Source organism: Vipera ursinii (assembly GCF_947247035.1).
Source record: "Vipera ursinii genome assembly, chromosome: 2".
Taxonomy (NCBI): Eukaryota; Metazoa; Chordata; class Lepidosauria; order Squamata; family Viperidae; genus Vipera; species Vipera ursinii.
This window is the reverse complement of record NC_139513.1, coordinates 114,018,212-114,028,632: the sequence shown is the minus strand read 5'-3', so window position 1 is coordinate 114,028,632 and position 10,421 is coordinate 114,018,212. Positions and strand designations below refer to the sequence as shown.

The following is a 10,421-nucleotide window of genomic DNA, read 5'->3' as shown; positions in this document are numbered from 1 at the left end:
AAGTTTTAAATTTCTCTACCGTCAGTTACTTGTCTTTACATTATCTACATCATATTGGCTGGAGAATCAGTGAATTAAACATCCACACAGCTTAACTTTGCTAAGATTGAGAAACACTGATATAGAGGGCCACAATATTAGTTTAGTTTAGTTTATTAATATTTCTATACCGCCCTTCTCCCGAAGGACTCAGGGCGGTTCACAGGGCAAGAATAAAATACAAAGTTACAAATATTAAAAGAAGATTAAATAGTTGCCCATTAAAACAATTAATACACTACATTTATAAAAACCCCAAAAATACAGCAATAAAAATACAAAAATAAAAAACCCCCCCATGATTCGGACTTCCGGTGGCTCCGCGGCGACGGAGGGAGCCTTCCCTGGCTGCCCGCGGCTCAGCTGTTGTTTTTTCGCCCGAAACAGCGCCGATCAGCTGTTCGGGCGAATCTGAAGCCCCCTCCTCGGGAGAAGAGGAGGGGGCGAGCCCCCAGGTAGGGGTAGAGTTCTCCAGGGCCGCCTGAGCTTATGGCTTGGGCGGCTGAAGGATTGAACTCCCCCGTAGCCTGGGCTGCTCCCAGCTGGCCGTCGCCTCTGCTCCTGACTTCTTGGAGCAGAGCCAGCCGTCTGCGACCACCCCTGCCTGAAGGAATGACTATGGTTTAAAGGAGCAGGCAGAGCGATACAAGAGGAAATGGTAAAGAGGATTACTATGTTTTACTCTCCAGCTTGATGGACTTTTTTGGATTATAAATCTGAAGTGAAAGTGCGTCATATTTGGTAAAAGATGGCGGCTAAACCACCCCCTAAAACTCTTCGGAGTGCTGGAACTTCTCCCGTGCAACAATCATTATTGCAGGCGCTGCATCCTCCTGATGTACTGACATCAAAGGACTTACAAGATGCTCTTGAAAAGCATACCCAGGTAATTTTGGAATCAATTAATGTTAGATTTGCACAGATGGAGGAGAAATTGGAGAAATTGGAGGAGAGAATGGAGGAGAGGATGGAACAGAAGCTCAAAGCGATGAGGGTAGACATCTTGACTTCAGTGTTTAAAGTGGCTCGGTGTGTGGAAGAATTGGAGGAAAAGCTAGAAGACTTGACTCAAAAGAATGCTATATTAGAAGCAAAAATACTGGAGAATGAAAATAAAATGGAAGAGGAACTGAGTCTTGCTCAATATTTCCAGATGCAGTTTGCTATTAGAATTAGAGGCTTAAAGGAGAATACTAAGGAAGATCTAAAGCAGCTGGTTTCTGAGGCTTTTGAGATAGTGTTGAAACAGCCAGCATCTGAAATAAAAGGAGGCATGGACAAAGTGTTTCGTGTGAATTCATGGATTGCCAGACAGAGAAAGTTGCCTAGAGATGTGGTGGTATATTTTGCAAAAAGAGAAACTAGAGATGAAGTTATACAAGCTGCTTATGATACTAAAGTTGTGATTGCTAATCAAGAAGTTTTGGTCTTAAAAGAAATTCCTCCAAAGATCTTAAGGAGAAGGAAGGATTTTACATTTCTTGTGCAAGAGCTCAAGCAGCAAGATATAAGGTTCAGATGGGAGATCCCAGTGGGGTTGATGGTGACGCACGAAGGTAAAAAGTACCGTTTGGTTACTGTGATGCAAGCGCATGATTTTTACAATAATGTTTTAAATGCAACGCCATTAACACTTTTGGAAGCTGGAAAGGGATCTGGAGAAGGAGTGCATCAAGAGGCCGAAGATGGTCAGATAGAAGACAACGGTGTTGGAGGAGATCAAGAGACAACCTCATCGGATGAATCTATAAAACAGAGGGTGACGCGTGCTGCTGCAAAACGATCTAAGAAGAGAAAATAGCAGGATTTGCAGAAGACTATGGAACTTTTACGATATAGTCAAGTAGTCAAGTAGGGGGGTGGGAAAAGATTTGGGTGTAGACGCAATATATTTTTATATTTGGTGGTTCTGTGGAAAGGGTGAGCTTTTTTGGATTAAAGTTTGGGGGAATATACAAAAGATTTTTTAAATGGAGGTTTAAGTTTTGTTTGCAATCTTTTTTTTCCTTATTTTTGTGTTTGGAATAACTATAGATGTGGTACTGGAAGAGGAACGGCCGAATACAGAAGAGTTGACTTTAAAGTTTTTTGATTTGGGATTCTTGGTTGATTTCAAAAATTATTTGTAAGAATGTTATATCATGGAATGGATAAAATGGATGGAGTTTATTTAGGATAAGTATAGGGTTGAGAAGGGGTTTTTTTTTTTCTTTCTCTTTTCTTTTTTTTGTCTTTAATATATATTTAATACTATTAAGGTTTGTTCCATTCTATATAAGTTTATATTCTATATAAGCTAGAGAGTGTCCTTTTCTCATTCTAGATTTTTTTTTTTATATATACTTAATATTGTTAAGGTTTGTTTTATCCTATATAAGCTAGAGAGTGATGGATTTTAGAATTTATAGTTGTTAGTATATGGTTGTTTAGGTCTGTTTTTTTTATATATATATATATATACCTTGTATTCAGCTCTGGGAAGTAGGGGGGGGAGGGGGGGAGGTAGGGGGGGGGGAGGAGGGAGGGGGGAGGAGGGAGGGGGAAGGGGGGTTTTTAAAGGAAAATTGTATTTTAAAACTTTTCAATAAAAAAAATAAAAACCCCACCAATCCCCCATCAGGCCAGGCCGGCTTGTGCAAATAAAAACGTCTTCAGATCGCGGCGAAAGGAGCGAAGATCAGGCGCCATCCGGAGCTCTACCGGTAACTGATTCCATAGTTCCGGAGCGCCCACAGAGAAGGATCTCCCCCTGGGGGCCACCAATCGACATTCTCTGATCGGTGGCACCCTGAGGAGACCCTCTCTGTGGGAACGCACAGGGTGCAGGGAGGTTGATGCCGGCAGTAGGTGTTCCCTGAGGTACTCCGGACCCCTGTCATGTAGGGCTTTAAACACCATTACTAGTACCTTAAATCTCACCCAGAAGACAACTGGTAACCAATGCAGCTCACGGAGCAGAGGTGTAACATGGGAGTATCGGGAGACTCCCAACACAACTCTCGCGGCTGCATTCTGTACCAGTTGGAGCCTCTGGGTGGTCCTCAAGGGCAGCCCCATGTAGAGAGCATTGCAGTAGTCTAGACGAGAGGTCACGAGCGCATGAGTGACCGTGCATAAATCATCCCGGCTTAGATAGGGCCGCAACTGGTGCACCAGGTGGACCTGGGCGAAAGCCCCCCTAGTCACAGCCACTATGTGGTCTTCCAAGGTGAGCCGTGAATCTAGGAGGACTCCCAAGTTGCAAGCCCTATCTACAGGGGGTAGTAATTCACCCCCCATAGAAAGAGATGGAATATCCGAATAAACCCGGGATGAAGGTATGCAAAGCCACTCAGTCTTGTCGGGGTTGAGTTGAAGTCTGTTCCTCCCCATCCAGACCCGAACCGCCTCCAGGCAATGGGACATCACGTTGAGGGCATCACTGGGGTGGTTTGGGGTCGAAAGAAAAAGCTGGGTATCATCAGCATACTGATGATACCCAACTCCAAAACCACGAATGATCTCACCCAGCGGTTTCATATACATGTTGAACAGGTGAGGCGAGAGGACCGACCCCATAGGAACTCCACAAACGAGAGACCTCGCGGTCGACCTCTGCCCTCCTGTCAGCACCGACTGCGAACGTCCCTGGAGATAGGAGGAGAACCACTGTAAAACCATGCCTCCCACTCCCAATCCCCTGAGACGCCGCAGCAAGATACCATGGTCGATGGTATCGAAAGCCGCTGAGAGGTCTAATAGGACTAGAACAGAGGAATGTCCCCTGTCCCGAGCCCTCCAGAGATCATTCACCAGCGCGACCAATGCCGTCTCCGTGCTGTACCTGGGCCTGAAACCCGATTGGTACGGGTCTAGATAATCCGCTTCATCCAGGACAAAAGGGAGCTGATGCGCCACCACACTCTCAACAACCTTCGCAAGGAAGCGAAGGTTGGAGACCGGACGAAAGTTGTTCAATACAGCTGGGTCCAAGGCAGGCTTCTTGAGGAGAGGCCTCACCACCGCCTCTTTCAAGACGGCAGGGAAGCTACCCTCACTCAAAGAAGCCGATATAACTGCCTGGAACCAGCTGCGCGTCCTCTCCCGGGCTGCATAAACCAGCCAGGAAAGGCACGGGTCCAATAAACATGTGGTGGAGCTCAGCCTCCCCATAATCCTGTCCACTTCCTCCGGAGTCACAGAATCAAACTCCTCCCAGGTAATATCGACAAGACCGCCCGTGCCCTGATCGTCAGACTCTGCCCAGTCAGAGTCCAGACCAGTCCGAATCCGAGCGATTTTGTCCGACAGATGTTGGTTAAACTCCTCGGCATGATTCAGAAGGGAGCGAGTCACCCTAAACAGGGCGGCCGGGAGATTATCTGCGGACGCGATAAGGGTAGTGAAGTGGTTAGACCTCGCCTCCCTTATCGCAGCGAGATAAGACCTAATGTAGGCTCTTAGTCGCAATCGGTCGGATTCGGATCAGCTGGATCTCCAACCGCTCTCTAGGCCCTGTCTCTGATGCTTCATCTCCCGGAGCTCCGCGGAGAAGCATGGAGCTCGATGGGATCTGCACCGGGTCAGGGGCCGCAAGGGTACAACTCGGTCAAGAGCCTCAGTGGCTGCCCTTTCCCAGGCTTCCACTAAGGCATCTGCCGAGCTGTGAGCAAAGGAGGCAGGTGGGGACCCAAGCGCTGCCTGGAACCTCTCGGGATCCATTAAGCGTCTGGGGCGGTACCATTTAATTGGTTCCACGCACCCACGGCGGGGGGTGGCAAAACGGAAGACCAGCCGCAGGAGATGATGATCGGTCCATGACAGGGGCATAACAATTGGAGAGCCCCCACCAAGATCATCTAACCACAGACCAGATAAGAAAACTAGGTCAAGGGTGTGGCCTCCCTCATGAGTCAGTCCCGAAATTACTTGCGTCAGGTCCATGGCCGTCATGGAAGCCATGAACTCCCGAGCCAACTCAGATGATCCTCCCAGCAATGGTAGATTGAAGTCCCCCAAAACTATAAGTTTCGGGAACTCAATCACCAGCCCAGAGAGGACATCAAGAAGCTCAGGCAGGGCTGCTGCTGCGTGACTAGGCGAAAGGTACACCAGCAGCAAGCCCAACTGCGCACCAGGGCCGCATCTCAAAAAGAGAGACTCACACCCGACTATCTGGGGGTAGGTGGCCTCCCGCGGACACAAGCTCTCCCTCATAACAACAGCCACACCCCCACCCCTACCCTGAGCCCGAGGCCGGTGTAGCACCCGGAAACCTGGTGGGCAAAGATCAACCAGAGGAATCCCGCCCTCTGGGCCCAACCAAGTCTCCGTGATGCAAGCCAGGTCCGCCTGCTCACCCTCGACCAAGTCGCGGACGAGAGGAGCTTTGGTTGTGGTTGTGTCAGACAGACCCATGCATGCTGTTTGTCTTCTAAGATGTAGAATTTTGAAGCAAGGCAGCCTACATGTTGTCAGATTCAGGGGAAAAAAAGGGGGGGAAAGGGAAGATATTTTCTGTATATCTAATTTTATTTTATTTTAGGTGTGTGATAAAATGTTCACATCAAGTCCTTCTGAGCTGTGCTGGGGCCCAAAGAAGTAAGAGCACCTTAATGTTTTTACAAAGGTCTCTTTAGAGTAGAATTATCAGATAATCAATACTTGAAAGAACAGCATGTGCTTTGGGAGACCTCAGCTTCAAGGAGTGGAACAATTCAACTATTAAGTGCCTAGTACTAAAAGTTTTGTTTGTGACAATTATCAACTGAAATGGGAAAGGAGAAAAAAATATTTTTGAATGCTGGTAAGGAAAAAAGGGGGACTAAAGTAATTTACCACATAAATACTTTATTTGTCACCTACTTGATGAATCACTTGTCCTTCATTATCTGGCTTCTCTGCAGATAATTGGCATCTCACTTCAGGCATGTTTTAGATATATAAAATCTCTTTTTATCATGTTTTAAATTCTTAATTCAAAAGTGTTTGATACTCTCTCTTCACTTCTTTCTGTAAGAGAGTGTCTATGTGGTGTGTGCAGGCATATATTAATAAATTTCCTGAATGGCGTACAATAACAAGGTTTTTTAAAAAGCCAAAATATTACAAATAATGATGCAATAAAACCCATAATCCATAATCTGATACCAACACTGAGAATAAAACAAATATAACTTCATTTGGTATGTAGAGGAATTAAAAGCATGAAGGAAATTATGCCACTTTTCTGAAATAAATAATAATAATAAATATATAATTATAAATATTTTTATAAATACAAATATATAATAAATAAATAATTGAAATAAGAACTAGTTTGGTCTAGAGGTTAAGGCATCAGACTAGAAACTGGGAGACTGTGAGCTCTAGTCCTGCCTTAGGTGTGAAAATTGGCTGGGTGACTTTGAGCCAGTATGTCAGGTCCCCAAATCGTTATTGTTTTACCTGCATATGTGCTATTGTTTTGGGCCTGCCATTCTGCTAGGAGGGGGGAGGGAGTTTGCTTTCATTTAGGATAACTTTCGCTTTCTGCTTTTCCTCTCCCACCCCTGTCCACTTGAGAAAAGACTAGTACTACTTATCAGGGTGACAGCTACAGAGAAACAAAACTGGAGAAGACCTTGAGATGTGTGCCAATTGTGCCGGTTACCGAAACATCATATCACCTGTGGATTGGCTGGATTTCAAATGGACACTATGACTTTGGTGGGAGGAAGAATATGCTTGTTTAACTATATCGTTTAAATGGGATTTTCCCCAGATCTTGCCTTGACTTCCCTACTGTCACTAACCCCTAAGTTCCTTTTGAGACAATACCTGTTTCAAGAGTTCTGCTTTCTTGGGTGGTTAGCTGAGCTGGGTCCTTACACAGTCATTTTTATCCCATTACATCTTTCAGTGTTGTTGTTATAGGGAAAATAGAAGTAAGTAGGAGTATTATGTATGAGAGGTTCTTGATACTATCTGAGCTTATTTGTTTTCCTGCAAACATTTCATTACCCTAACTAGGTAACATCATCAGTGCTAGTAAGGAGGTGTTGTTTGCTGTCAGTTTATATTCTGGTATTTTGCCTGTCTGTCTGGGTCGGTGCCATCTTAGGGATTCTTTGGTTGGGCTGTTTACTAATGGCTCTGTGGCAGTTTCTTGATTGGGGTATTGTTTACTTGATTGTTGGTCTGAAGTTGACCTTGGAGTTAATCTATGCTTATCTGCATGCTGATTACTGGTGGAGAGGTGCTGGAGTCTTTTTCTCTTTGGGGCTAGTTGATTGTCTCTTTTGCGTACTCTATAGATGTTGTTAATGTCTATGTGTCTATTGATGGCTGATTTGTCAGAGTGCCAGGCTTCTAGAAATTCCCTGGCATTTTTGGATTTGGCCTAGTCTAGGATTGTCATATTTCAACCCTGAGCTACAAATATTCTCCTTCATTAGTATTATGTATGTTTGACATCTTAAGTTACTTATAAAATATTAAAGCCAGGGGAAAAATCTACATAAAATAATTTTAAAGAAATTGAGACCTCAAACTATTTAGAACTTTGCATATCAAAACCAACTCTTTTAAATGGACCAAAAGAAAAATAAATAAATAAAAATGGAACGTTATGACAAGGAACAGGAGCAAAAAAGCCATTTTATGTTCACAATGTCTGCTTCTAGTTGATTCTTGCTACCATTTTCAAGTACCAGTGACACCTCTGGACCACCTTCAAATGCAGCCTTTGATACAAAACATGTAAAACTTTCCAGATTCCCCCTGCCAACAGAAAGCCAAAAAATGGGTGGGGTGGGGAATGGGGGACCCTGTCAACAGACATGCCTTAGGGCACTCAGAAGCCAAAATTGTGGATAGCTTGATGACAGACCAAAATTATGGGGTGAGGAGCAGAACATTTTGAACAGATGTCTAAATGTTCACAGAGATCTCTGTAGAAAGCAAACCATACACATTATGGGTTATGTCATTGCACATCACATATGTCACATATTTTCAAAGACAATCACAGTGTTTCATCCTTGTATTCCAGAAACAGCACATAAAGCAATCCCTCTATATTGCATAAGTGTTTCTTAGTTTGGAAAATGTTAGGCAACCTGCCCCCTCAAAATGTTCTTACTGTACTAATTTATCATATTTGAATCATACCGTTAGCTTTCTGGGAAAGATTGAGGGCAACAGAAGAAGGGGACGACAGAGGTGGCTGGATGGAGTCAGCGGTGGGGCATGAGGTTAAATGGACTCCAGAAGATGGTAGAGGACAGGAAGGCCTGGAGGAACATTGTCCATGGGGTCGCGATGGGTGAGACATGACTTCACAGCTGACAACAACAAAGTTAGTTTTCAGAAAACACATTTAAAAATCTTACATTCAAAATCACAAACCAAAATTTGCCATTTATTTTAGTAAAGCAAATGAAGACACAGATTTAAGCTTTGAGGAAAAGTAAGAGAAATAGTTTTTGTCTTTTCCATAGAAAGGTAATTCCCTACTCCTGTGGAAAAATCAGTATCTTTTAAATAAAAATATTCTTGAACTTTTGCTACTTCAGAGTTGCTCCCTTTTTGAAGCATTTGCCTACAGCTCCCATGAAGCCCATTTGGGAAATTGAAGGGACAAATCAGATCTTATTGGAAGACTAATTCTTATGGTTTGTTTTTCCATCCGGAACGTGTGAAGCCCAGCGAGGCCACGTTTCACCCGCTGCTTTTAATGATCTGTTCATTTGTGACAGATCTGGCTGCTTTCAGCCTGATGTCTGGTAGCAGTTGACTGAACAGCAGAGAAGTTCAGAAGCCTTTCTGAGCACTGACAAATTTCAGCAAGCTGTCACACAAAATGCAAACATCAAAGAATTGGTGTGTGCACTTTTCTAGGGCAGCTTTCTAGGTTTTTACTGAACTACAAAATCCACTGTGGAGGATGTAAAAACAAAGCTGTGATGAACTATGCAGAAAGCCAAAGCAAGCAAAGAAAATGATGATGCCCCCCCAAAAAAGGTGGTGGTGGAGGGAAAGAACTGGTTGCTTGGCAGAAGGAAAAACATTTTTTGAATAATAGTGAAAATCATAAAACTGGCTTACTTATTGTAAGGAGATGGTAGACAACCTAATAATGCTGAAAAAAGAAAGGAGCTTCAAAGCATACATGTCCTAATCACTGTAATACTGATTTTCAAACAGAGTCCTTTGTGAAATAGTACCATGTATAATTTTAGGCAGGGCTTTTTTTCTAAAAAAAAAAAAGGTGCTGGAACTCTCATCTTCGTGGGCACAGGAGGTTGGGGGGGCAGCGCTGCTGCAGTCACGGGTGCGAGGGGAGTTGGTGGTGGCCTGCCCCCTGGGGCCGGAGCCTGTGCGGCTGGTGCTGTGGAAGCAGTGGGACCCGCTCTATATGGCAGAGCTGTGTGGGGTGGGCGGCGGAGGCGGGGCGGGCCAGGCGATGCAGGGCGGCCACCTAGGCACGCAGGGCGAGGTGACGGTGGCGCAGGTCCAGCACTGGGTAGGCCACCAGCCTGGCTAACACGGGTGAGCACAAGGAAGGAGTGCACACGGACTCCGCAGAATCCACCTCCCACTCCTTGTCCTCTTTTACTTACCTAGTTGAGATGGTGTAGTTGGGCAGCAGGGAGGGATGCAAAGTTCCTGCCAACTCACCTTCGCTGCAGACAACTTGCCAGTACATTGTTTGCCGGCCAGGTCTTTTGGCATGCTCAGCAGCAATTCCTATTGGCTTTCAAAAGCCAATAGAGAGAGTAGCATAGCTTGTGCAAAAGTTTTGGGATTTTTTTGTGCAAAAAAAGGTGCTGGAACGCCATTCTGAGCATTCTATGAGAAACCCCCCCCCCTGCTTTTATGTTTTAATGTTATGATTTTTTTAAAAATATTTTTTTTTCTATTGTAAGTTGCCCCAAACCTCGCCATGTGGATTGCATACAAATATTATATAATCGGTAAATAAAGGTAGAACATATGTTAAAAATACATCAAATGATAATATGCTTCCCTACAAAGTCAATTCTTGCTCAATGACAGACCAAGGAGTTAACTCAGAAAGGCAAGAGGAAAATCTAGAAGAGGTCTGTGCAACTTGTAGAAGGAAAAGGCCCACACTGATAAATTAAAAATCTTTGTGGACTGCAAAGGAATGCTGGTGGGCTAATCAATGATTTGGTGACTAGAGGAGCATCTACAGTGTTGGAGCTCGTGATCATGGTAAGCCATGGAGGCACTAGGCAACGTGACTTTCAGGGCAGTGGTGGTGATTTTATTACTTTTTTTTTTAAAAAAGTCTGTGCTCTGTCCAAGGGTGCTTGGTAGGCCGCATGTACAGGCCTGGTTTAGAATTTATTTTGGAGCATTCAACTATCTAGAGTAGGCATGTCAAACTCATTTTGTTT

At 44.4% G+C, this 10,421-nt stretch overlaps 1 protein-coding gene across 1 annotated transcript; it reads left to right on the top strand.

Moving 5' to 3' along the window:
- Positions 1-350: 350 nt before the first annotated feature.
- On the top strand, positions 351-2,494 carry LOC310636564 (uncharacterized protein). The gene is made up of 2 exons (XM_083356509.1): positions 351-1,979; positions 2,016-2,494. Exon 1 carries the CDS (start codon positions 788-790, stop codon positions 1,838-1,840), a length of 1,053 nt encoding a protein of 350 aa, XP_083212635.1. The 5' UTR covers positions 351-787; the 3' UTR covers positions 1,841-1,979; positions 2,016-2,494.
- Positions 2,495-10,421: the final 7,927 nt, after the last annotated feature.

Excerpts from the sequence above, each read along its gene's own strand:
- LOC310636564 (XM_083356509.1), top strand. The coding sequence starts at position 788 with ATGGCGGCTAAACCACCCCCTAAAACTCTTCGGAGTGCTGGAACTTCT.